This window comes from Aspergillus chevalieri, chromosome 4 (assembly GCF_016861735.1).
Source record: "Aspergillus chevalieri M1 DNA, chromosome 4, nearly complete sequence".
NCBI lineage: Eukaryota > Fungi > Ascomycota > Eurotiomycetes > Eurotiales > Aspergillaceae > Aspergillus > Aspergillus chevalieri.
The window spans coordinates 3,482,492-3,509,260 of record NC_057365.1 but is presented as its reverse complement, the minus strand read 5'-3'; the positions used below and the strand labels follow the sequence as shown (position 1 = coordinate 3,509,260).

The 26,769-nt window shown below is 48.5% G+C and overlaps 8 protein-coding genes across 8 annotated transcripts; 3 read left to right on the top strand and 5 right to left on the bottom strand.

Annotated features, from left to right (window-relative positions):
* Positions 1 to 312: 312 nt before the first annotated feature.
* Positions 313 to 1,473, bottom strand: ACHE_41250S (uncharacterized protein; the record flags this gene model as incomplete). The annotated part of the gene is made up of 2 exons (XM_043279539.1): positions 313 to 896; positions 951 to 1,473. The coding sequence occupies 2 exons, from the start codon at positions 1,471 to 1,473 to the stop codon at positions 313 to 315; spliced, it is 1,107 nt and encodes a 368-aa protein (XP_043137208.1).
* A 420-nt stretch (positions 1,474 to 1,893) lies between these two features.
* On the bottom strand, positions 1,894 to 4,509 carry ACHE_41249S (MKT1 family protein; the record flags this gene model as incomplete). Its single annotated transcript, XM_043279538.1, has 8 exons — positions 1,894 to 1,983; positions 2,035 to 2,227; positions 2,278 to 2,509; positions 2,568 to 2,814; positions 2,863 to 3,837; positions 3,893 to 3,990; positions 4,059 to 4,427; positions 4,503 to 4,509. 8 exons carry the CDS (start codon positions 4,507 to 4,509, stop codon positions 1,894 to 1,896), a joined length of 2,211 nt encoding a protein of 736 aa, XP_043137207.1.
* A 697-nt stretch (positions 4,510 to 5,206) lies between these two features.
* Positions 5,207 to 6,479, top strand: ACHE_41248A (putative oxidoreductase, 2OG-Fe(II) oxygenase family; the record flags this gene model as incomplete). The annotated part of the gene is made up of 5 exons (XM_043279537.1): positions 5,207 to 5,365; positions 5,413 to 5,472; positions 5,522 to 5,575; positions 5,622 to 5,638; positions 5,690 to 6,479. 5 exons carry the CDS (start codon positions 5,207 to 5,209, stop codon positions 6,477 to 6,479), a joined length of 1,080 nt encoding a protein of 359 aa, XP_043137206.1.
* A 1,219-nt stretch (positions 6,480 to 7,698) lies between these two features.
* On the top strand, positions 7,699 to 9,343 carry ACHE_41247A (uncharacterized protein; the record flags this gene model as incomplete). The annotated part of the gene is made up of 3 exons (XM_043279536.1): positions 7,699 to 8,095; positions 8,149 to 8,596; positions 8,662 to 9,343. The coding sequence occupies 3 exons, from the start codon at positions 7,699 to 7,701 to the stop codon at positions 9,341 to 9,343; spliced, it is 1,527 nt and encodes a 508-aa protein (XP_043137205.1).
* Positions 9,344 to 10,581: 1,238 nt separating this feature from the next.
* On the bottom strand, positions 10,582 to 11,490 carry ACHE_41246S (phosducin family protein; the record flags this gene model as incomplete). Its single annotated transcript, XM_043279535.1, has 1 exon — positions 10,582 to 11,490. The coding sequence occupies one exon, from the start codon at positions 11,488 to 11,490 to the stop codon at positions 10,582 to 10,584; it is 909 nt and encodes a 302-aa protein (XP_043137204.1).
* A 2,848-nt stretch (positions 11,491 to 14,338) lies between these two features.
* On the bottom strand, positions 14,339 to 15,763 carry GPB1 (WD40 repeat domain-containing protein; the record flags this gene model as incomplete). Its single annotated transcript, XM_043279534.1, has 5 exons — positions 14,339 to 14,359; positions 14,423 to 14,542; positions 14,597 to 14,686; positions 14,747 to 15,459; positions 15,649 to 15,763. 5 exons carry the CDS (start codon positions 15,761 to 15,763, stop codon positions 14,339 to 14,341), a joined length of 1,059 nt encoding a protein of 352 aa, XP_043137203.1.
* Positions 15,764 to 20,205: 4,442 nt separating this feature from the next.
* samB (MYND-type zinc finger protein MUB1) lies at positions 20,206 to 22,041 on the top strand (the record flags this gene model as incomplete). Its single annotated transcript, XM_043279533.1, has 1 exon — positions 20,206 to 22,041. The coding sequence occupies one exon, from the start codon at positions 20,206 to 20,208 to the stop codon at positions 22,039 to 22,041; it is 1,836 nt and encodes a 611-aa protein (XP_043137202.1).
* An 883-nt stretch (positions 22,042 to 22,924) lies between these two features.
* LYS1_3 (saccharopine dehydrogenase) lies at positions 22,925 to 23,479 on the bottom strand (the record flags this gene model as incomplete). Its single annotated transcript, XM_043279532.1, has 1 exon — positions 22,925 to 23,479. The coding sequence occupies one exon, from the start codon at positions 23,477 to 23,479 to the stop codon at positions 22,925 to 22,927; it is 555 nt and encodes a 184-aa protein (XP_043137201.1).
* Between the last annotated feature and the right edge of the window lie 3,290 nt (positions 23,480 to 26,769).

The window sequence follows — 26,769 nt, the reverse complement described above, 5'->3', positions numbered from 1 at the left end:
CGATTTCTGTCGGTTTCTGTGCTGCGTTGCGAGGCGATTTTATACCCTTTTTCGTTGAATAGTGGTGATGTTTAAGCATTGTTCATAAGGAGATGAGAGACAGTTGCATATTTGCTACTTTAGCATCCTCGATGAGTGGCAATTTCAAGCATATACTCAAGATACCCGACAAATGTTTATAGAACGGAGAATCATATCCAAAAGTCATTTCATATCATGAACATACACCAAGTTATCCTTCTTTTACTTCCAACATAACCGATATATCACAAGAGAAGCAAAAGAAAACATAAGCAAGAGCTGAATGAACATCTACAGCTCATCCTTCTCATCATGCTTACCACCACCCAAGAACTGGCGCAGAATGTTACTGCGCGAGACAAGGTCATCAACCTTCTCCGGCGCAGAACCACCCTTCTGGATAATCTTGCTCAGACGAGCAAACTCCTTCTCAGCATATCCCTGGTTCTGGCTAAGCTTCTCCGCAACCTTAACATAGTACTGCGCGTACTTGTCCTGCAGACCCTTCACGCTCTTCTTAACTTCCCCAACAAGGCCCTGGAAGTCGCGCGAGGCAACATACTTTCCAACAAACGCGTCGACCTTGGAAATAGTACCAGCCTTCTCATCAAGACCGCCGCCGACAGCACGGTGAGTACCGGCCTTCTCGTTCAGGAAGTCAACGAAGGCTTGCTCGGAGCGAGCACCCTGGTACGCCTCGGGCTCCTTGGAGCCCTTGGGGAAGAACTTGATGGTGGGGTAGCCGGTGATGCCCTGTTCTCTGGCAAGGGACTTGGCGTTCTCGGCTTCGGCGTCGACCTTGGCAACGACGACGTTGGGCTCGAGGATGAAGTCGTTGGCGAGGGTTTCCCAGGTAGGGGCAAGGCTCTTGCAGTCTGCGAAGATTAGTATAAATCAACAGAACGAGAATTCAGGAAGGAAAGACGTACGTCCACACCACGGCGCGGTAAACGCAACAAGTACATCCTTCTCCCCACCAACAACCTCCTTGAACGTCGCGTCATTCAGCATCTCAACCTTCGAGGGTTCCTTCTTCGGCCCCCGCGGCCTCAATCCGGTCTTATCCGTAATCCAGCCCGCCAGACTCTCCAGATCCCGGCCGCCCTTGTAATCCTCGGGCTTATCACTCTTGCCATCGAACCACTTCAGCGTGGGAAAACCCTGGATACCGAACCGACGGCCCAAGTCGCGGTGCTCGTCCGCATCGACCTTACCAACGGTGACCTTGTCGGAGGCGAAAGCGAAGGATTGGCCGAGTTCTTCGTAGACGGGGGCGAGGTTCTTGCAGTGGCCACACCAGGGGGCGAAGAATTCGACGAGCGCAGGTTTTCCGGATTGCAAGACGATTTGGTCGAAATTTTTGGTGTCGAGGTCGACGACAGCAGGATTGGCGAAGGCCAGGCCCACGAGGAGGGTGAGGCAGCTCACCAGGAGCGTACTCAGACGAATCATTGTGGTCGTGTAGGACCGATACAATCAATCCAAAATATATGAACAAGGAATTCGGTGATCACCACCTATCGAAGAATAACCAATGGTGGGGATGGGGTATGATGATGGAAGAAGTTGAAGTGTCGAGTCGATGTATCAAGCCCCAAAATGATCGACGGATTTATCAGCACCGCGGAAGAGGCCACTTGGTCCATAGCGGCATGACAGCCTCGGATTTACTACAGTATACAATTATGGCGAAACAGCAGCACTCTACGCAATATATACTCGTAGGCAAAACATTGTAGGTATCTCGGCCAGATTCTTGTCGTTCCTACATATAATTCCATGTAGCCAAGTGTATACCCCCGCCTGTATACACCCATCAACAAGGCGACGTCTGTATCGCGGCGACCCTGTAAGCATTTTCTGTAGTAACTATCACCGTCTTCCGGCCAACCAGGCATTGGCATTGTCCCATGTCTTTGCGTCCTTGGCCTCCTTACCAGCACCCTGCGTTGCCTTGTAAACCTATTCACCGGTCAGTATGGAATACTTTGAAAAACATGGGAAGGTACTCACCGCATCCCACAACTTAAACGCCAGGTCCAAGTTCCCGCTAAAGCTATCGCTGTGCTGGAACCAGGCCTTGCCCTTCGCCTTCGTCTCTGCCCGAGCCTCTGGTGAAGTCGGGTTAGTCTGAGCTGGCAGGTCGTCCAAGTATGTCCGGACAGCGATTCCGAGACCGCAGTCATTGTCGTTGATAAAGGGGAGCCTATACATATATTAGAATTGCGACTTTCATCTTCCTCTGGGTATACTTACTTGAGAGTCATTTCTGACCAGTCCTCACGGTCACGGTCCGCATCGCCGCTGAGGAACAGTTCTGCCAGAACAGCCTCAATCAGGATGCGTAGCGTAGCACGGACTTGGGAAACCAAAGAACGGTAGCAGAGAAGTTGCCTGCTTAGAGGTCCAGAGTACCCAATGGGCTTATGTTGTAGTTTACCGATACACGCAACACGGGAAACAAGAAGGTTGAATGTCTTATCGTCGTCTGAAGAGAATTCAAATTAGCTTTTTTTGCTGCAACCATTGATCTCAAATTATCGTACCTGACCCTCTCATGGGACCACCAGAGAGGTGAGAGAACCATTGCTTAGTGTTCAGGAGACCAAGACGGGCCATCTCAATAGCAAGGAAGGTAGACTCTTCAAGGTTGTCCGCCGGGTCTAGAACTGAGAGCGCTTGTTCGAGACCCTCACCCCAAGGAGTAAGCTCATGCTTCTCGTTAATATAACCCCGAAGCTGTAAGAATCGCCAGTAAACATTCGAAATAACCTCATCTTGCGCCGACAGTGCCTTGGAAAGTCAGCATTTAAACCATGGCGGCAGGCAGCGGATACGTACCGGAGAATCTTTTGCTGCAAAAGACTTGGGTACAAAGTCTTTATCCTTCAAGCTTTGGACAGTGAATTTAAACAGCCCGGCAGATTCCTGGGTATTATCAGCCATGTATCGTACAGGAAAAGTAAGGAGACAAACCGGCAATTTCTTGAGCTTCTCTGGAAGCTGCCCGTTGTTAATTTTCCACGATTTGATTGTGTCTTTGACGGAGAGGTTCTTCAGATTGATCGAGCGGTCCGAGTTCTCGTCGAACCAAGTGCGCACATTAATCACCTTGGTCTGATGGAAACGATGTAGAGTGTTCGACACCAAGGAGATTGCCTGAGCCCTGATTGGCGTGAGAGTATCACCCACAACCTGGCGATAAATCGGAGTGTCCTCCGCGCCCAGAGGCAAGGAGACCAGAACTTCACTGGAGGTCAATGTATTGGGGATATCAGCTCCCAGGATTCCCTTGGAAAGGTAAAAGTACAGCTCTTCGGGAAGTCGCTGCCCGATTATTTCATGCATATCATTAGAGGCATTGTTCAGGTCCATTGGCGCAACCTTTCCATCCACATCCATAAACACATGGTGTTTCACCGTCATGTAAGCCCGTTTGTAAAGGTCCGTGTACTGAATGTCTTGCACGCGCCGGTCTTCTTCGAATTGGGCGCAGAGAGCGAGGGCGCTTCTCCCGGCAATGTTGAACATGGGCAGGGCATCGCGGACGGTAGCCCCCTTGGGCGGAAAAGGTTGGGTCTCAAATGCCGGGAAGGTTGGCAGGAAAGATGAACCCAGAAGAAGGCAGAAATCCAAAAACTGGTCATTCGTTAACTTGCCCAATTCCTCCTGGCAGGTCTGTCTTGTGATCCAGAAAAACTGTGCTGGCTCGGAATCAATCCGTGTGATCAACTTGTCGACGTCGAACATGAGAATTTCGGAAGGTCCAAAGACTGCATCGACGAGGGGGTTCGGGCCGCTGGCGAGGTAGGCAAGCTGTTGGACATAGGCCATTAGCACTCGTAATCGCGCCATGGTTTATGGTACTCACCTGAGCCGCAGCGCTATACGGAGCAACAATAAAGTCCACACCATTCTGAAGGAGAATCCGTTGCAAGAACTTGTAGAAGATCACCGGGGGTGGTGTACCTGATAGCCCAGTCAGCGACGCGGGGAAGGCCTCGAGTATGATATCCTGGACAAGAGAGGAAACATACCAGCAGAACTAAACGCATCCACAACCTGATCCGCCTGCTGCTGGTCGTAAAGATCCCAAGCCTGCTCGAAAGCCCGTACCGACTCAGGTCGCACGTGGGGTCGCCGGTCCTTCTTGCCAAACTCGAGGCCATTGAAAACAAAAACACAAGCCACGCCCAGATTCTTGAAGATCTGCAGCTCCCGCTCGATGTTGTTCTTCAGCGCGAATGGGAAACCGCCCAGTGCGATCAGGAGAGGTTCGCGGGTGGACTGCTGGAGGAGGTGTTGGGTGATGTAGTGCGACGCATCGATACCGACCACGGCCCCTTTAAGGGCAGAGAGGGGGAGAGACTGGAGGCGGGTGGAGGCCCATTCATCCAAGGCACGGACTGTTGATTTTCACAACATCTTCGTCAGTATCGGATGGAAGACTGAGCTCAGTAGTGTACAGGTGGGAGACTTACTCGCCATGGTTGCGGTCTTGGAGCAGTCACGAGCTAGACCGATGGCAGCCCAGAGGAGGACAAAGGAGAAAAAAGAAAGATGAGGTAAAATCCTTCTCAAGGAAGTGAGAGATTAAGAAAAGAGACACACAACCCCGACTGTCTCGTGGATTCAGCTTGGACTTGTCGCGACAGTTGGTTGGAGTTGGGCGGAGCGGAGAGTCGGTGATTCCGATGAGGTTTGTTGTTTATGCTCAGTTTGCCTCGTTAGTCGTTACAGGACCAGAGTACATCTATGTCGACTTGTTGGCAGTTATCTATGCTGACAGCTATATGACAGCTATAAGATCTACAAGGCAAACAGGCGTTGACATCTAAAACAACCACAACGTATACGAAACTGGCACTAAATCACTCGAAATATATATCAGTGACGTTCATGCGGTCTACCTAGCTGCTAATTCAGGCTCATACATACATCCACGAATATAAGACAGACTAATGCATCATGATGCCTGTTGGAAGCACAATAACGTATCTCAGCCAAGCTGCCTTGTCTAATAAAAATCATCCAACTCTGATAGGAAAAGATAAGAATCGCATCTCCCCGCATGCCTTGCCATATCCATCACATGACCCTGTAGTACAATTCTTATTTATCTACGATTCTATCTCAGCTCTTTGAAATTCTCTGAAGAAGTATTCATTCCCCAGGGAATAGCAGAATGGCCGCAATTAACCTCCCCATCATCGACGTCTCGAATCCCCACGACCCCTCCGTGGGAAAGGCCATGCTCGATGCAGCAGCCAAATACGGCTTTTTGTATGTGGCCAGCCAAAGCACTGATTTTAGTGCCGAGGACGTGGAAAGGGCATTTGGATTGGTATGTACTGTGTTCTAATTGAGGAATCAATCGCTAACTGCTCGCAGTCGAAAGAGTTCTTTGCATCTCCGGTTGATGAGAAGGCTGCCTGTCGGATTACGCCCAACGTTCGTTCCAGATATCAGCTGAAATGAGCGGCTTCTGACTTCTGACTAGAATCGAGGATGGTCCGGAATGCATGTCGAGACACTCGATCCTGAGCATCAACGGGTATGAACACCATCTCACAAAATAGAACACAGCTAACACCACCCAGACCGGTGATTTCAAAGAGTACATACCATACACGAACAAACACCCTATACACATGCTAAACAAAAGCAGAGGCATGAACTTTGGCGAATTCACCGGCGGCAAAGCCCAACAACTCCTTCCCCCTTCGTTATCCCCCCACGAAGCCACCCTCTCCAACTTCTCCATCCTCTGCCGCAAAACCTGTGATCGAATCCTAACTCTCCTAGCCCTGGGCCTCCAGGTCCACCCTGACTTCTTCACAACCCGCCACGACCCCATCCACGGCCCCTCAGGCAGCATCCTCCGCTTCCTGTACTACCCCTCCCTCACATCCCCGGCAACAGCATCCTACAAGCACGACGAGGATGTGCGTGCGGGTGCGCACTCAGATTATGGCAGTATTACACTGCTGTTCCAGCGGCCGGGACAGCCGGGGTTGGAGATACTCACGCCGGAGGGGGAGTGGGCAGGTGTTCCTGTTGAGCCTAATCAATCGTCCCAGGGTCAAGAGCAGGGGCAGGGTAAAGATGGGAGATTCGCGTTCCCGCCCATCCTGGTGAATATCGGGGACTTGCTTAGTTATTGGACAGACGGGTTGCTGAAGTCGACTGTCCACCGGGTCGTTTTCCCCCTGTCAGAGCAGCGGGCTGAGAATCTGCAGGATCGGTATAGTATCGTTTACTTTTGCCACCCAGTTAACACGACGGAACTCGTCCCCGTACCGAGTAAGATTGTCGACTCTCATCGCAAGGAGCGCAAGGAGAGTCAAGGTGACAAGGTTGGGTTCGGGGGAGGAGCGGGTTACTTGGTCCCTGGGAAACGGGCGTTGACGGCGAGCGAGCATTTGCAGGCGCGGTTAGCCGCGACGTATACTTATTAGGATTAAGGCTCGAGTGCAATAATGGAGACGGAATATAGCATGATTAGGAATAGGGCGTAGCCACCAAATTCTCGAAGCGATTTAATACTTGAGGGCCCTGGGAGTGAGCTTTTTCCAAGTCGCTAGGTCAAACGAGGGCCATGTTGGATCTCGTAAAGCGGAATGGGATGCCAGGTAGTCCATATCAACATGACCTCTTTGATGAGATCAGAAACTTGGGTGTGCATGGGCTTTTCGCCTATAATGGTAACATGTCAATTCATATTACCACTATCCCGCCATTCTAAGTGAAATTTTTCTGTTATGCTGAACTTAATCGGGTTCCGTTCAACAAAGATGTACTGATCTACCTCAGGAGCAATACCATTGCTTGATGGTTATAGCGAGTCTGGGGTGTCGTACATGTTCCCGGTTGTGTTTGTTCGATTATGCTTTAGCTGTGGTCTCTGTTGGTGCTTTTCAGAACGGCTTGTCTGACTCGAACTTACTATCTCTGAAGATAGAAATGACTGTATTTATCATTTAGTACTCCTAAAGCGTGACAATGGTGGACGTGGTTGAATGGAGATAAGCCAATAGCCAATAAGTCCAAGAAGCATCTCCAGTCACAGTCTGAATGATGAAGCTCGATTTATCCACCCAGGTTGATGTGCCTTAATCTTAACTTTTTAGTCAAGTAAATGAACTATAGGCAAGGGTTTCAGACGTTAATAGAGACTGACTTCACCTGGCCAACTATATTGAGTACAATAGTAGTAGGATAAATGCTACTCTGGTGTGTTGTCTGAATAGTCGGACATCGCCTTCGGCCCCACTGCAGGAGTCCTCTACAAGGCATGGAGTATTTCTAATGCCGGTTACACTTGAGCTCTATAGAAATACATGAATGTAATTTACCGATTTCATTCATTGAACAAGGCTTCGGATGGCGTCTGTGACTATCACCCGTGACGTCGAGGTATCCCCTTCGATCAGTGTCGTGCTTTTCGGTTAGAAAGCGCCAATTGGCAGTAGGGGCTATCAAGAACGTCAAACAGAAGCAGTTTGCCTATCGATGAGGCCTGTGATCGCGTGGCGTTTACTAGAGATCGTTTTCGATTCCCGAGTTGTCCCTTTTTCTTTTTCGGGAATTCGCTCCGCACCCGCACCCGCGGCACCCCGCCCAAACTCCTAAACTGTAACGAATTTACCAGCTTTGAGGAAGCAATGAGCAAGCACAATGTATGATTCCTGCTATACGTGCCGTCGACGGCGCATTGAATGTCAAATGACCCAACCACCTTGCACGAAATGCAAAAAGGCCGGAATAGAGTGTTTCCAGAAGAGGCCGCTGAGATGGGTCGAAGGGGCGGAGTTTCGGGGAAAGGCGAAGAAGCGCACATCAGGAAATGCTTCCTTGGTCGGATCAGTAGCAGAGTCGGATTCCGGGATGACATCAAGTACATTAGTGTCAACGGGGGTTAATGGTGGGACTCAAGCACCTCGGGGGTACTTGTCCACAAGACCAACAGAATTCGGCGAAGGCGTCTCCAACCCTATGTCGAGTATACCATCGAATCCGGGTGATCCATCCTCTTCAAGCCTAAATAGAGCCTCTCAATACTATCTATACTATTGTAAGTATGGACACCACAACTTGCTGCAAATAAGACTGAACTGACAAATGCAGATAGCAAATGCATATGCAAACTTTTCATCATGTATGACAGTAACAGAAACCCTCTTCGAAACTTGATACCAGCTTCTTTAAACCAACCGGTTCTTCTGAACTCGATCCTTGCTCTTTCTGCGCGCCATATGGAGAATGCTGGTCAATCGTTTCAGGCGAGAGTATCAACATCCCCAAATGCACTTTGGTTCAAATACAAAGCTATTCGAGGACTTTCCCAGGCTCTTAATGATGCTTCATTGTGCAGGCAAGATACAACAGTTGCAAGTGCCTTTCTTTTGATCTTCTTGGATCTGCTGGAATCTGGTAGTGACAAATGGGATGTTCATCTGGAGGGTATTAAGAGATTAATTGCTCAGGTCCAACCACCTTCATCGACTGGAACTCAGCAGGACCTGGGCCAGACTGTTCAAGGACTACGTGACTTCATTTCGAGACAGATTTACTTGTATGTATACTGAAGGGAGCTTTTCCCCAATTTGTACCTGCTTTTCTCACTAACTGCTAATCTAGAATCGATACTCTCGGAGCAACCTTCACACGTCCTAGGTTATTGTCTGACTCGACTTCTTTGCAGCAGTCATGGACACCTCTCCAACTGAGTGTCGACCAGTCCTATCTCGGGTGTCCCGAGTATCTATTAGACGTCCTCCGATCTTTCTCAGTCTATCGCGATATCCTCACGAGCCCAGAGCCCATCGACGAGATTGTCTCTGACTCCTACATCCAACAAGCTGGCAGTGTACTCGAATCCACAAAAGAATTTGACTGCTACGCTTGGGCATCAAGCCTTCCGCAATCATATTCTCAAGACACACAAAAGCTCTACACACTGGCGCAATCATACAAGATCGGTTCTCTGATATACGGTCGACGTGTCTTTGATGCTCTTGCGAACAAAACTACGTCCCGAGATGACCTGGTTCGCGAATTAATCGGTACCATTGACGCTTTAAAAGCCGACGAAGCCTTGTTCAAGTGCATGCTCTGGCCCATGTTTGTGGCTGGCCTCGAGGCTCAAGAAAAAACACAAAGAGACTTTGTAATTGGCTCTCTTGATAAGTTCTGGTTTGAGACTAAGTGCGTGAATGTGGTAAATGCGGGGAATATCTTGAGGAAGTTTTGGAAGCAGAACTGTCAAACGTCGTGGATATTCAATATAGGTCAATTGGAACGTGATTGGCTTCTTATATAAAAGCAGTAGGACTAGTCAACCAGTATATCCATAATCTGATGAGGTTGGTTGCTTCGAATATGGGGTGGCGCAGAGGAGAAACAATTAGGTGATTTGAATTCGCTCTCATATGCCCAATTGAATCATTCGCAATCGGTAACGCTACGAAACCACCTTAAGCACTCATGGAATTGTCACAGACAATGCAACACTTGCCGATTGTGGATAGTATTCCACGTTGATACTAGGATCAAGGGCAGGCAAAATGTATACTCGCGCTTACTGCCAAAATCTTCACTGGGGTCTCTCGTTGTCCCATAGGTGTAGCATGGCTATATAAGTTTGGAGGCACTCGTGCGGGACGTTCCCCTCGTCCCGAAAACCGACGTTACCATCTTTGGACCTAGTTGTGTGGAGGATAGGGTGACAGCAAACGGCGGAGGCCATTGATTTGGTTGATAAGACTATTTCGAAGTCACTTTCAGCGAGAACTTGGTATCATTCATCTGATTCTGCTGGCACGAGAAGAATCTCAAGGCAACCCAACGCAGAGAATTACATACATGCATTCAAAATTCACCTACCCGGGTCAACGTCCAAGTTGATGTTCGATCCCCTTCGACAGAACAAGTACATCACAGACGTCAGTCCCAAGGAGCCGATTGATTCATATTACAGTTCAAGATAGCAAGAGATCTCACCCAGAATGTGAACCAAAGGGACTCAGACTTAGAGAATATCTCTGAACAAACTGGCTGTTTGGTTGTTCCTCATGACGCTAAGATAAACATATAATCCGCAATGAATAACATCACTTTATTCTTTTCTATTTTTATCGATAACCGCCATGGATTTATTCTACCTTGGATATGTTATCGCATTCTCGTGATGACAGCGAGTTCGGGACCAGCCTTCCCTTAATTGCGTAGGCTCTGGTCAGTACAACTATGCTCGAATCATTGGGATGAATATCGTGTTTGTATATCCAATCACATCTATCTACACCGTGAATCCACATGTCATAACCAAAGTCTTCGAAGATCTGAAACAAAACGCAGCTGAAACGAAAAAAAAAAAAAAAAGAGACCAACGCCTTGGAGAATCATACATGTCAGATGATGGCAAAGTAAAGGAAACCATGAGAGCCCGGAAAAGATTGTAAAACACATGAGAAGAAAACATGAAACCTGTACGCCTGCTGTGCTCCGTTTTGCTAGAGATGGCTCTCATCAACGGCATAAAAATAAAGAATGATATCATTATAATACCCGGTATCTATAAGAGTTAGCGTAGGCCAATTGTGGACAAGGTGAGAGGACGTACTGTTTGAGTAACTCCTCTAGGCTGTCTGCACTGCAGGCCCGGCCCTTGGGAATTTGTCTGAAGATCTCGACAATAGTAGCAAAGACATCACCACCTCGGTAGGCCAGCAAAGCCGGAGCCTGGATGTGGTCCATCTCAGCAATCTCCTGATGAAGCTTGATAAAGTGCGTAGTGACATTCCGACGGGCGATAGTGTTGAGACAATCCTCAACGATACCACTAGCACTCGACTGGACCAAGTCAGCGACCGACACAGACATGAAGATAAGTATAGCAGCGAAACATACATCGGGATCATAAATACAAACAACAACGACCGTATCAGTCGCAACCTTCTCAATAGCATCCAGATACCCCGCGGCATCAACGGTATCAACACCCCCAAACCTCTTCCTCCTCGGACTCGACCGTCTCACATTCTGACTCTGCAGCTGGTGCATCCTCGACTCCCGCCACTTGCGCATGAAACCCTCCTCATCGTCATCCTTGGCCCCGTCCCGCGGCGGCGAGTGGTGGTTCAAGGGCGTGGTGTCATCCGAGACGAGCCCGCCCAGGGTCCGGCGGTGGGATTGTTTCCTCGCGCGCTCGAAGGCCTGGGCGTCGGCGATGACGCCCTTGGGGCCTGTGTTGGCATCGAAGACGGTGTTGGGGACGTGGTAGGTTGCTGTGCGCGAGCGCATGTCGTCGATGTCTTCGGAGTCGGAGGGGGGGTTTGTTGGGGGGTCTTGGTCTTCTTCGGTATCGGAGGGGCTCGAGGCACGGTCACGATCTTCGGGGTGGGAGGACGATTTCTCCTGGCTGTTGTAGAGGAGTTGGTTGAATTCGGCCTGGGCAGCAGAGGACATGATGGAAGAAGAAGAGCGAGAAAAAGACGGGGAAGACGGAATCTTTTATAAAATCAGGCAGCCGATTTAGCGGTCAGATGATTCTCTTAGTATTTCGCCTTTATGCACAGCCCTACTGGAGAATTGACGGCGAAGGATTGTGAAAGAAGAGACAGCCCAACTTGTCCGTTACGGGCGACTCCGTTTCAGACCCAAAGTGGCTCCTCCCTTTCTGCCCCTGAAAATTGACGAAACGGGAAAAGCCTGAGATAAACACCCGCCGATCTTGCTTTTGACGAGTCGTGTCTGTCGGGCACTTTGACTGCGGCAGAAGCCAACAAGTAGCAGCAATAACAATCGGCGCCTACTGAAACAAAGAACAACTCACACGGAAGCGAGATGAAAACCGTTGAGCCCCTGATAGTATGTACCTAACTAGTAGGACAGGTACTGTAGCGGAGATCGTCGGAAGTGTTATCTCCAGCAAGTGCCGGCTCCATTTACTCCGCCACGCGGAATCGAAGGACGACGGAAGGTTCCATGGCTTTGCTTTTTCGTACAGGGAGATGTGAGCTTGAATCTCACGTGTATTTTACCCTGTACTCTGTACCAGTAAGAATTAGAGAAATGGTCTAGATTGATTGCTTTGTTTGTTACCCGCTATCCTATCCACTCGATACGGAGACTAAGGCGAATCAACTAGCGGAACGCTCTCCGAGAAAAATAAAGCATAGGGCAGTCAACAGGTCATGAACCATTTTTCCAGAAAATTTCGACATTTAGACTCAAGATGCACACGCGCGACACCTGCAGAGGACTCAATCGATTTAGTCACATCGAAGACGCCAACACAATCGTCAAGCTTCCAGACCGAATTGAAATAAACCATGGCCATAGCACATACATCGCATTGTATGTAGCCTACGGCAAAACCAGGTACGAAGAACGAGTGAAGTCATAGTCGTTAGGACTCGAGTCATTAAGCCTGAAGGAATTCCATATCGATTCCGTGACCGGATAGGAGAAGCGACTAAACTAGTCTATCTGGCATTAGCATACCTAGGCCAGACCCTTGATATCGCGGAGAATACCACTATAGTGCATATCGCACTACCCTACGGAGTACACTACACTAAAAGACCACAAAAAAAGGATTTCAAATCTCGCTGATCACTGGACAAAATACTCAACCGTATTCTCCGTTTTCCATATGTTTATGCTAATCGGGACAGCCGCGATGATAATCCTACTCTAATCACCCCAAGTGGAGTCGCTTGTCACAGAACGCCCGACAATGGCTTTCTTCTATTCACGGCATATGCTCTGCCCAACCTGCTACACCGCAGATAATTTTAATTGTTTAATGACCATAGGCGAGTCTTCTCTGACACCGGTATAACCCCTTGAACTCTATAACTGCCGAATGTCTAATCTTCGGCATTTCTAGTCCATAATAGTGTGTAGACGATGGAGTCACCGAGGTAGACTCCAATACGGAGACTATGGGCTGCATATTCTGAAGCAACCGGATTCCAAACGCGATGCTGCATCTGGTCATACATCCGTATAGTGGATCTTTCCCTGATATGATATGATGCAAGAGCACTAGTTAGTATCCATACAGTAGTACTCTGGAGAATTCGCTTCGTTTCGCACAGCCAAAGCAAGGGTTATCCGGCCAAGACGATAACTATCGGTCAACCTCCGGTTCTCACAAGTACTGCGAGTCTTTCTGCCCAGGGTCTGGAGGACCTATCCGAGAATAGAAAAGAGGGAGGAACTAGCTAAAACGGGGCCCTCCGCCTAATCAGGATCCTGGTCTTTGTACGGATATATAAAGAGGCATGATCCCATTTGCTGATTGCGGTCCTTCGGATAGTCGCCCGGATATTATCTTGCATATCTTCGGATGCGGAAGCGGCTGGCAGATGTAGTGCGTCTGACATCTGGGCGATGACCCGGAGAATATTTCCGTTAGGCATGTTACAGAAGCCGATGTGCCGATGTTGCATACTGTATGATGGCGTGTCTGGCTAGGCTGATTTTAGTCGATTGTTAGATTGTCTCGATGACAAAGCCTGGTTTCTAACCATTCTCACTAGACGATGCTGTTCGAATTGCTTGAGCACTGGCATCGATACTACAAGAAGACATTTGTTATTCGACTAATCACTCCAACTGACACCCCAGATTTTGAGTAAAGCGGCTTGAAGAATAAAGTCACAAAGGAAATTGATCAGCTGAAATATAGTATAAAATCCAACACCAACAGACAGTCCCATATAACAAATAGGTGACAATAGAAGGCATCCATTCCTTTCCGATTCACATCCTCAACTTGGTGAATTAGAAGTTTAAAAAAAAGAAAAAAAAAAAACAAAATACAGCGACCAAAGTCTGGCCGTGGCTTATCCAGAAACAAACCTTCCCTTTCCGTCACAAACAGGAAATACATAAACGGGCAGATACATGAGTTCAGAGAAAAAGGGAATATGGGGTAATAAGAAAAAAGGTAAAAAATAGAAAGGGGAGAAGACCAAAATCATCCGAGTCTTGTCGACAAACGCCAAATCGATCGCTATGTATATCGCTTTTATCCGAAGTCTTTGCGCGTAATCGTCGCCGACTGATCACCTCGGATTCTCGGGCGCTCGTCCATCTTCTCCCCAAATAACATATTATGGTAAAGCGGCCGAGCGGTTACTCGGTCAATAAGAATTATCGTACAATGGCGGAGCGTTTAACCCATAGGTATGAGAAATAACCAAGGAAAGGGGGGAATAAAAATAGAAGAAAAGAAGAAAGAAAGGCATTCGAATGATGACGTTGCAAAAGATTGGCGACGGGGGTATCTTGGTTCTGAATTGGTTTACCAGGCCCAGACCTTGAGCTGTATGGGGGAGAACACATTAGCAAACTGCATTATTGAACTAATAAATAGGGCGCAACCCACCAGAGAATCCCAAGATCCAGTACACAAACTGATGCCGTCGTTGCTAACACCAAGACAGCTGACACGGTTCTCGTGGCCGCTGAGAGAGCCAACCTTTTCACCCCGTAGGACATCCCAGACCTGATTCATCGCGTTAGTATACGGACTGCTTCATACAGAGAAGGTCATAATTACCTTGCACTCAAAGTCATCGTAACCCGCAAAGAGTAACCGTCCAGAAACGGAGAAAGCAACAGATGTAATACCGCACAGAACTTGGTCGCTCTGGATTGAATATTAGCTTTGTTTTCTTTTCCTTAAGATGTGCCAAGGCAAAGAACTTACCTGGTAAGTGTTGAGTTCGCGGTCGGCACGGATATCGAAGAGACGGCAGGTGGTGTCATCGGAACCAGTACCAAAAGCGTTCCCGTCGGGGAAGAATTGGATGGCGTTGATGTCGGACTCGTGTCCAGCAAAAGTCTGGACGGCCTTACCAGTCCGGACATCCCACAGTTTGGCGAAAGCATCACAGGCGCCCGAGACGAAGACGTTCTGGTTGGTCGGGTTGATGCTGATGGACATGACGTCGCCCAGGTGGTCGGCGAACTCGGTCACCTTCGAGCCGGTCTCGATATCCCACAGCATACAGGTCATGTCACCGGAAGAGGTAAGGATACGGCGATCGTTGATGAAACGGCAGCAGGACAGGTAACCCGAGTGGCCAGACAGCTCGCGCGCGACACGGGTCGGCCCCTCGCGGGACGACAGGTTGTAGATCGAGCAAATGTTATCCAAACCGCCACAGGCGACATAGTTTCCACTAGGGGCGTAGGCGCAAGTCATCACCCACGACGACCGCAATGGGATCGCGTGAACTTTGTTGGTGGTGTAGGCGTCCCAGATAATGAGCTTTCCATCTTGCGAGGCGGAAACGAGGTGACGGCGGTCAGTCGACCAGTGCATGGCGTAAATCTTGGCCAGATGGCCCTTGAGTGTCCGGCGTGGCTTCATCCCGATCCGGGGCAAAGCCTCGGTCTGGTTTTGTGCAACTTGACGGACTGTACGGATGAAAGAAACGCGAGTCAGTATTTGAATTCCATACTGTACTGTAGTGAAAGGGAGCGCAGGCAAGTAGGCGTTTGCTGGTGCTGATGGTGCAGCGAAACGCGGCGAGAGCGCTTATAAATATATCCAGTATCTTGACGAGAACGGGGTCGCGAAAGGGAAATAGGAATGGGAAATCGTACGGGAGGTGTCTGCCAATTCATCCTTTCTGCGCTTTATCTTGTCTTTGAGCTGTTCAGCTTCGCGCCGGGCCGCGGTGATTTTGGCTTGCATCTGTTCGCCGCTCATATCGGCCATCTTGACGGATTATGTACCCCTGAGGTGATCAATTCGAAGGGAAAGGGAAAGAAGGTCGTAAAAGAGATTGAGTGAAGTCGTAGATAACCCAGGACGCGGGAGAGAAAAGAGAGAATGAAAGGAAAGAGAAAAAAAGTGAAGAAAGTCCAGGGGGTTGGTTGGCCGGGGGAGAGTGAGAGAGTGAGAGAAGAGAGAAAGGAAGAAAGAGAGTTGAGAAAGGCCCGAGGAGGGGGGTGGATGGATAGATGTGGAGCGCGCGTTAAGGTCTTGTACAGTAGTTACGGGCAAATGCGACCGACAACAGATGAAAAGGTTCGTCCACCACGCAAGTAATTAAGTATGATCTGTATAATTCCTTCTTATTCTCATTCTTTCGTAGACTATTCTAAATATTATTCTTTGACGTGAACAAAAGAAAGAGCCAGAAGAAGCAAAGGAGTACGCCATATAGATTGGTAATGACTGGTATTGGTGTATTGTAATATTCAGGAGCAGCAGAAAGCCCGGTGGAGCCGCAGCGGACAATTCGAAAATGGATGGCTTTGATTGGTGGTGGCAGCTTCATTGTGGAGACCTTGAAGGAGAAAGGGGGAGTAATACAAATACCGTACAGCAGCATGGATATTGAGAGCAGAATCAGTGCAGAGTAAACAGAGAAAGGAGAGGATCAGAGACATTTATTCGTTATTAAGTTGCTTATTAGCCAAACTATGAGTCCTTGTGCGATTAAAGTCCATGGTTGAAGACCAATTGGATTTGTCATTCCCTACGCGAGTACGGAGTACACAATGACGGTTGCACTACGGAGAACTATGAGAAGTCAAGGCACATCACACAGCAGAATGATTCCTGCAATTCATCAGCGAATAAGCGAGATAAGCAATCTGTAGGGAGACTCGGTCTGAATGCCAGTAGGTAAAGTCGCATACATACCGGAGTAACCTGGCTGACGGAATATCGATCGAGCCGAGATTTGAATCGTCCCGGCGAATCTGTTGATTGGCCCAACCAGTTCTCAATTTTTGCTCCTCCTGAATTGGAATCTTTTTCGGACCTGCGTTCCGACTGCGAGAAATCGTCGTTGCTTTTTACAGAGGATGTATTGCTCAGATTACTTCTTCTATTTGTAGAGTGCAATTATATACTCAACTTGTACAAGTAGAGACAAAGAACGGAAAACCGAGAGCGCAATACGAAATTAAGATCAAACAAAGACCAATGGCCTCTCTTCCTTATTCTTCCGCGGAGCCGACGTCATGACCGTTACGGAGGCTCCATCCCCAATAGCCTCCGTATGATCACCTGATTTTCTAGTAATCTTTGGAAAAACGACTGATATTCACCCCGTAAACTCTCTTTCCCGTGCCTGTACTCCTTGCCGTCATCACCATAATGAGACCGGATGATCTAAAAACATTCCCTTCGGAGAATGTACTCAAGCTTCTTCATACATTCTTCAGCATTGAAATGGAATGGCTTGTCAACTGAGTAAATCTCAAATCCTTCACAGTTCAACCGGGTCTCAAGTGAGCATAAAGTGCCAGGGCATATGTAATGAGTCCTACAAGTATGTTTCATACCAGCACTACTTCGTACAAGTGGAATTTCAATCTCATCGCGTCCCCTTACTATATCCCCGGTATCATGGGGTCACCAAGAGGTAGCATTGCCATTTGTATTATAATCGTATCAGCCACTTCCATCCACGACAGATTCTTTCATCTTCATACAACTACGAATTTTAAGTATCTACCCACTCTGTACTCCAGGTTCCAGTACCTACCTATCCACAGCATAGCTTTTGTACGCTAAAAGCGCCCAGTAATATTGCAATCTAATCAAAATGCAATCTATCCTACTATAGCTATTTTAAGTGAGCGGCTATTGTCATGCAATGCGCTGCTCAGGGCTGATTTCGCCTTGGTTTCCTAATTAGGCTTAGTTCTCGCACAACAGCGGCTCGGAGCGGAGTGCATATCCACCTTGATCGACGGCTAGCCTGCAGCCTGCCATTGCCATCTCCATCCCCATACTCTATCTCCATCCATAGCACAGCACTTTGCAGCGGTAGCGGAGTATTCGAGGCGGCATGCGCTTGATTGAACCCAAAAAATGATGCATTGAAGCGACCAGGCATCAACAACAACATCAGTGCCAAGTCCGAATTGAATACTCTGTAGACTGCCGGGGCATTGATGTTGCCAACAGCGGCTACTGGCATAGGGTTGCTGTACCCACTATGCTGGCAGATATGTATGTCGCCATTGCTCCGCTGACGGCGTAGTCGGAGACGCCTCGATGCAGGGAGTTAAGGACATACCAAAAGCACAAAGCACGTCGGAGGTGTTGCGGCAGAACACCCAAAGCTATCATCGTCACTCTGTACAACGAAGGTTGTTGTAGACTGGGAACCCTTGGCCCTTGTTCGATAAAGCTCCACGGCCGTGATCCGAAATCGCCGAATGCATGGCACCCAAATGGCATCGCTGACAAAGGCTGGCTTTGATGAATGGCTAACCTCAGGAGGACCCTAAAGTAATTTAACAACATGTAAAGCCATTACTTTGCACCTCCAAGATACCTCTCTGTCCAGAGGCCGTACAGCTTGTACCAGGAGCACGGTTAAGAGACTTGTACCTTCCCCCTTCTTGTATGGAGTATAGAGGCTATCCGACTGGGCCCACTGTAGGGAGGGAAGCAATGGTACCGGCTACCATCATATGAATTTCAGGAATCCCTGCTTGTTTTCATCAAACCCGTACAATGATGGTTGCTGGTGTCTTGACGGAAAGGGAGAGATTGCGCATATTACGGAGTGACCACACTGAAACAAACCCGTTAAGGTTGTTCGGAAGTTTGGCGCTTGCTAAAGGATGGAAGAAAGAGCCTCATACGAGAAGCATGGGATTTATTTTAGTTATATATGAATGAACGCAGCAGATTGTGGACTGTCGCGATTCCAGATCACGCTTGGGTTTCATTCATTGAATGACATAACATCTCCAGGGTAGCTGAGAGTACCGTATTCTTCAAGCGATTGGGTTAACAACAGGGAAGTTGACATTCTTTAATATCTTCTATCTTTGGCAAATTCAGCGCACCTGGTAATTCATGACTAGGCGTTCACTCAATTTTTTATTATTGTATGGCAGTGATCATTACCATGGACAGCAAATCTAAACCCGACAATTGCCAAGACTAGGTTAGATCGGAGGGCGTATCAACTCCGTACTCCGTATTCAGACAAGCGCAGCGGAAATTGGGATCAAAGCATAACGGAAATAATTAAGGTCGATCAATTACATTCTTCAGAACCCGTTTCAATGGTGAGTCTGCAGGCAGAGGAATACTAGCATGATTCAGGCAAGCGACCGAGACTATTTATTGTGCATCATCCCCTGGGCGGTTGTTGTTGTTGGTCTCTGCTCCCCCGATCTACCAGAGCCGCGGCTGAATTGGGTAAATGACGAGGACAGAGTGAGGACCACCGAGACTTGACTAGTGAATAGTATTGGCAGAGTCATTGGCATTATAACAATGATAATAAGCGTCCGTGTCTCTCAGGGTAATCAGTAAGGACCGTTCGCAGTGGCAAACCGAGGGACCTCGTGAGATTCGATCTCAGTGTACCCTGTAGTATATTATATTAGACACATCAGAAAATCTTTAAATCTGACTCTGCTGAATCCTGCAAGACAAATATCGCTCGATACATACAAGAGGCAACATTATTAAGACTTGCTGAATCAACGTCTCCGCACTCAGTCGTAAAATCTCTCTCGGTGTTGCCTCTTTGCCTCCCAGCGCCAGGTATTACTACCACCACCACCACCACCACCATCGCGGCTAATTATAAATGATTCTTAACCTGAAACTGGCCTCATTTCTCGCCTGTTCTTTATCTTTTTATTGTACTCTTACTAGTATCGTGCTGTTGATCTGTTCATCTCTCAAGGTGCTCAGTTTCTGCAGCCGCCATAAATCGGGAGTTGGTCACCAGGTTCGGGTTCTTGGCTCTCCCTTTCACTCCAACTCTTTCTTCACTCCATCTTTTCTCACTCTCACATCTCACCACCTCCACCCTCTCTCTCTCTCCCTCGGCTTCATCTCTTCCATCTTTTTTCATCGCTGTCCTTTCGTTGCATCGTCGAATTCTTCATGTTTTGGGAATAGACCATCTTTTTCTTCTAGTTTTGGTTGGTTTTTCTCTCGTTCTTTCTCCTTGGTTATTCATCGCCTTTGAGGGGTCGCAAGTCTGTACCCCATCCTCCTTCGGTCTGTTTTTAGGGGCTGACCCCATTTGCAGTCATCCCTCTGTCCCCCCTTCGACTCCTTGATTCGTTTTCATATCAAAACCGGTTTCCATTGTCGACTTGTCGGTCCCTGCCTTCATTCATCCTCGAATCAGCCCCATCGCCGTCGCTCAGATTTGATTGCCCATCATGAGAGAAGTCAACTTCAGCATTCCGAACGTGAACAAAGCCTCCGTGAACATCACAACCACCCTCTATGACCGTCGTGCGCTCGATTGTACATCTACTTTGCCTCTCATTAACTCCCTGAATCATCTCGCCTATCTCACCACATCATCCGCCCGCATTCGGGACATTCTCACCGTCGATGGCGGCATTGAACGTCTCGTGTGCATCCTCAAGGAGGGTCGGAGTCGGAATTTGATGGAGATGTGGAAGTGGAGCCTTGCTTTTCAGTGCGTGGTCAACATTGGCGTAAGAGGTTCGGAGAATGTGCGGACAAGAGTGGTGGAAGCAGATATGGTGCCGGTCATCGCGACCATCCTGGACAATTACATCAAAGTCGTGGATAAAGCACGGGCGCGAGTCGATGCAGAGACACAGAGGCATTCGTCGAGGCATCATCCTAAACCCATCCCAGCACCCGCTTCTGTTACGGGTGATCATGAGCTCCGACCTTTTCGCCGACAAGCACCGCCACCGCATATTGAGATCCCTCAGCCCTCAGGCCAGGAGAATCAGGTTCGTGACTCCAATGCGATGGATATCTCGTCTTCACCAACTCGGATGCCGATGACATCGCCACCGGAACGCAACGTGTTCGGACAGGAAGCCCTTCAACATCATCACCACCATCACCACCATCACCATCATCATCACCGCACCAATCAACCCATCGGCCATCGTCATCGGGCTATGCAACCCTTGGCCACGGCTGTCCCCACAATGGATGCCGCCGATGGTTTCCATCTACGCCCTGTGCGCGACACAGAACGGCTACCTAGCATGCTTCCACGGTTGCACACCGGCTTTATCTCCCAGCCCGACTCCCCGACCACACCCAGCGGTCCAGTGCAATCGCGGAGTAACCCACCCACTTCGAGCACCTCTCCAGCCCCCGCAACGACTACGCTTCAACGACCTGCACTCCATCAGCACCCCTCTGCTTCGGGTGAGTCGGATGGAAATGATGAAGGCTCTGCGGCCGGTGACGATGCAGCAGGGCCATCTGAGCCGATTGTGGGACTACAGAATCAGATGGAAATTGATGAGGTGGGCGACAGGCAAGCCATGCTTGAGGGTGTTTCCAACACCCATGACCTGACGGTTACCGATCCTTCTGAAGGACAAGATGCGGAGACATTCAACATCAGCCATCGCTCAGCTGTTGACGGCAGCACTATCAACAACGACACGACGCAGACAAATGGTGCCTTGGGCCTGTCACCAGCTCGGAATGCCAACAACACCAACTCTCCGGCCATTGTTCCTAGCCCCTATGCTCTCTACTACCGCGATCGAGCAACTACCGCAGCTCAGGGCGTGTTGACGACGATGCCTCGTGATGAAGATGTTTTGATGTCGCTTCAGCTTCTGGCCTACGTGTCCAAGTATTGCAACCTTCGTTCCTTCTTCCAGCATTCGCACCTTGTTCCGAAGCTCAAGATTGACCGCGAACTCAACATGTTGGATGACCCCAGCGCCTCGCCGGTCGAGCAGCCAGAGGAGGAGGAATACCTCCTTCCAGATGATGTGAACATCTTCCCTCTGGTTGAGAAGTTCACTGTCCGTCATCATTCGAAGGACATGCAGTACTGGGCATGTGTGGTGATGAGGAATCTCTGCCGCAAGGACGAGTCTCGTGGTGGCATCCGCCAGTGCGCATACTACAAGTGCGGCAAATGGGAAGAATTCCAACGACAATTCGCCAAGTGTCGTCGCTGCCGACGTACCAAGTACTGCAGCAAGGATTGCCAAAAAGCCGCGTGGGTATACCACCGCCATTGGTGCCAGACCACGCCATGATATGAATTCTGTCTCTCTTGTTCCTTTTCTCTTTTTGCCCTAATATCCATAATGCATATTGGCTCGCATAGCGTCATACCAGTCATATGGCTTTTGTGTTATTTTCTGTCATCATCTACCCGTGCATGGCATTCGAGAACCTGGCGGCGTTTTCATCTTCCCCAAGATACCTTTTGTATGTTGACTTTTGCTTACAATTGCTTTTGTTTTGCTATGTCTATTCCATTAATGTTGGGTACAAAACCCGTTATTGTCATGAATATATACCATTGGATTCACCCTCTTGGTTCTATCATTTACATGCATATATAAGTCACTGGGACTTGTATGTATTCATGAGTTTTGTAGCGTTCGAATTATGGCTTAGCATGTTGGCTTGCTTCTGTAATTAAATATATGACATGGTTGCATAATGAACTTATTGCATTGGTGTTCGATCGCTGTTGAAGGTTTGGTAACATACATATCTAGGTTTACTCCCCAACATTACTCTCAGAGTCAGTATCATAACTACCAGCATCACTCGTCCCATACTTGCCAGCCATAGCGTTCACACCAGTTTACGGCGACCACCTCGACCTCCAACTAGCATCTCTCGCCTCCTCCGCCTTCTCCCGAAACACCCTCTCAGCCCTCACCCACACCCCCTCTTTCTGCCTTCGATCCAACGTCCTGAGATTGGGCAACCACTGTCCCGCAAAATCCTCACTTGCCTCTCTAGCCACCAGCGTCGGCAGATGATTAATACTAACCACACTGAGCGGTGGTCCCTGACCACCCCCACCCAAGTCCACAGAAACGGTAGGTTCATCGAAAGAACTATACCAGTCATACACAGGGATCGGATTCAATTTGCTCGTCGGATCACAGCTCACGTCGCAGATCACGCTTTTAACGTCCGCCCAGACACAGAGAGGGACTCCCTAGCCACGAACGGGGGGATGTGCGTCCCCGTGGGGAGATAGATGCAGTTGATGAAGATGTCTGCGTCGTTGATCTCGGGGTACAGCCCGTCGCCGCGTGCTGAAGTTTCTGCGATATCCCACTGGATGATATGAGAGTCCGGGATACCAGCTTGCTGACAGAAATTGACGGCCCCGATTACGAGGACTCGCGGCTCGCGTTGCTCTTGTTGGTGCTGCGAGGTAGATGCTATACCCTTCTTCACAGCATCGACGACATTCCCCGCAGTCTCAAACACCGGAATCGATCCCAACGGTCCACCACCAGGACCGGTGGTGACCTCATGATCCCATGCCATCAGCGCAACAGCCGCCCCCGCGTATCCAGCATGATATTTGAACGCAGCAACACGATGGTTATTCTCATCGGTGAGATACTCGATATCGTACAGTAGACCGCCACCGGAGTTGAACCAGGAGATGTAATTCACCCAGCCTGGTTGGGCTTTGTGGCAGTGCCCGAAGTGGATGTGCATGTGGTAACGGGGTTCTATACATCGTCAATCAATCAGTTAGTCATTGACATTTCACTCCATTTGGTTTGGTGGAAGGTAGAAATAATGGTAGAAGACATACCACCATCATCAGGCAACTCCTTCAACCCAATATAATATACTCCTTTAGTGCTTCCTCCCACACCCCAGTCGGGACGAGCGTAGTACCTACAGCCTCGAATTCCTCATCGCGATAGCAGCGGATCGGGCTGCGTTCGACTATGATGTTGTAGCCGTTGTCAAGGAGGGATTTGGCGGTTGTGGGGGATACTATGTAGTCATAATTTGGTTGCTTGTTTGGTGAACTCGGTGGCTAGATGGGGTGTCCTACGCGCGGAACGACGCTCGACGGCCTTGGTTTCGGCGCGGAGGATGGTTGTTGGGGAAATTGTGAATTGTTCAATTGTATAAAGATGGATTATTTAGAGAGAAACTGGCGTTTTTGAGTGTGCTTTGTAGATAAAATTGAGGTTAAGGAATCGTAAGAAAAGAAAGCCAAATCCAATAATCAACAAAAAAAAACCACAATCCCCATGCTTTTATTTATATAGCTTCGTTGCTGACCGGAAATTTGGACACTTAAAGATCCAAGCACCGGTGGCTAGCAAGGCTCCGCCAATGCCGATTTTCTCTCAGCGGAATCTGAGAAGGAATGGAATGCTTGCTTACAGAGGTGATAAAGAACGAAAATACACGTCCATATCAGTCATCAGACCTCAGCGGCCGTTCTCTTCGCGGTAGTCCTCTCCAAACTTACACTATTGACCATACAAGCAAGTCCGGAGATCCAGGCTCAGGTCCCGTGATCACGGTGTTCCCATATTGGGGCCCGTTGCTCTCGGTCAATCTTCTAGCAAAAGCTCACAGTGATGCATTGCAGGAGAACAGATGGTTTCTTATAGCCGCAATGGTTAGGGCTGGAATACCGAGCAACCATTTGATGGAAGCTGTGGAACTACACGAAGACAGATTCAAATATTCAGATTGATTCTGTGCACTGAGTACAGTGCTTTTGAGAAACGTATCCTGCCCGTTGATGACCTGGAGAAGAACGGTTTCACCATTGGCTGTGGCCAACATAGATGGTCTATCGACTTCAATGGATAATCCATGTTCTGCTGTCACAAAGTCTCAGAAAGTCGCATTGTCGGAAGGATATGGGATCGTACTGAAAAGGCCCGTTTTTCGAATGAGACAGTATTTGAACGGGGTATCAACGATTATATCCAAGGAGATGCCAGCAATAATCCGCGCCGAAAAATAATTTACGGGCCAAAATTACTCATTTACAATGCTGGGACCAGTTAGCTCTCTCGCAAATGTTTTCCGGCAGACTTATGAAGACCGAAACGCTCTTGCGAATTAAAATCTACACGCTAGATTTGAGGTTTTTAGTAACTGTGTATTATAGATAACCCACCCATTCAGAAAATGTTTCAATGGTGTCGTGGTGCTTGCACATATGCGCTTGTCGAGTGTATAATGAGGCAATTCATTAGGTCTACCGGGGATATGCGTGGTGCCCAATCCTGGCAGACGCTGCCGAAAAGAGACTCATACGAAGCCACGGGGCTGTAGTCGGATTTACTGAATGCCTTATATTGCCGCGAAGTACGGAATAACAGCTGAAAAGGAAGGGCTCCTGCGAGGAGGTGAAAGTAAATGTTTGGTGATGCCTGGGTCGTTTCGATAAAGCGTCACTTGTCCGGATTCTGTTCTCGATATTATTTGCCATTGATGACAACTAATTGGGAACAAGAAGGGCCAGTTGCATGAAGATGAGCTGACCACGGAATGTCAAGTTTTTTCTTGTCTTGAAACACTCAAGTGATAAAACTTAAAACAACCCGAGTGCTGGGAATGAGATGGGCCATTTTGCTTCTATTATTCTTTTAGAGTCGAAGAAATATTTTGAAGCTGAAAGGGAAAAATCGAAATATGGAGTCAGAGGAGGCTGAATTTGACTATCCCTGAAAGTCTAAAGATATATCACAATGCTCAAACCCTGCACGTATGCGTGATCCTCACCCTCTGATGACCCTCCCACTGTCATAGCCGTACCAATCGCTATTTATTATCGTGTGACCGATTACCATGCATGGTCTGTGATTCGAGCGTTTGCGTCTTGGATGATCTGCACAGGTGTGAAGGAAGTAGGGCGTGGAGGTTGCGTTTCTGTCAAAGATTGTGCAGAGGCGTGAGCTATACAGCTTTAATAATATGCAAGGGGAAAAAAAATGGAAAGGAAAAAAAGACATTTATGTTGTTCTTCCAGGACTACTGAGTGTAGTTGGGTTCTTTCTTGCGGGACTTGCAGGACGCATAGTCCTATATTTGAAGATAAAACTTGGAAGATGGTCATTTAACACAAATAACAGATCAACACCTCTGCAAAGGATGAGAGAAATGATACTCATCCTCCGTACTTCCATTCTAGGTGAATCTGACCTTCCTGCAAACTTCTCTCCATTCTTCCCCTCTCTTTTTGATCTATTTTAGTCACATATTGCTCAAGTCCTATTCTCCGAGCCATGGATCTTCGTTCAAAAATCAGACAGCGCACGCCATTACCTCGACGAGACTAGGATTCAACTCTAGCTGGATACCCAGCAACCCCAGTCGACCTAAGATCACCTCAACTTTCACGAAGACGGCACGCAATTCTTTACACCCAGAGGAGGGGACAACCACCCCAAGGCTGGACGCTATTTCCACATATAGCATCAGCCGCAGAATTTGCAATAACACCGTCAGCCTCCTGGATAGATCTATTCCGACGTTTTGGCCCAAGCCCTGACCTGTCGCTCGGTGTCGACGTCGACGCCGCCAACGGCCCGGCATGTGGCAGCACTATTCGCATGCGTTGCCATCATCAAATACATTAGCTCCTGGTCCAACAATCTCACCAAGTTTCCCTGCTGTAGAGGGGGAAGCGGGGGAAAGAAACCCACACTTCAGGACAGGTTTGAAACACCTCCAGTTACCGCTGCCCGGTATGCCTCTGGAGAATCAATGCGCTGTAATAAAACCGTTAGCTATCTATTCAGTCTTTTGCGTATGTTGTGTAACCAATCTTGGGCTCATCTCTAGGTCTCCAGGCGTGAATCAATCTCCGTACGATACTGCTCCAATGCAAGAAGGCTATCACGCTCGACAGATTTTCCGTAATACACCTAGCTTTCACGTGACCAATTCTCACTAAATGGCCACATGACCAATCAAGGTGAATCTCCCGAGGAATAGGGTGGGAGCATCTAAGCTTAAAACCATGC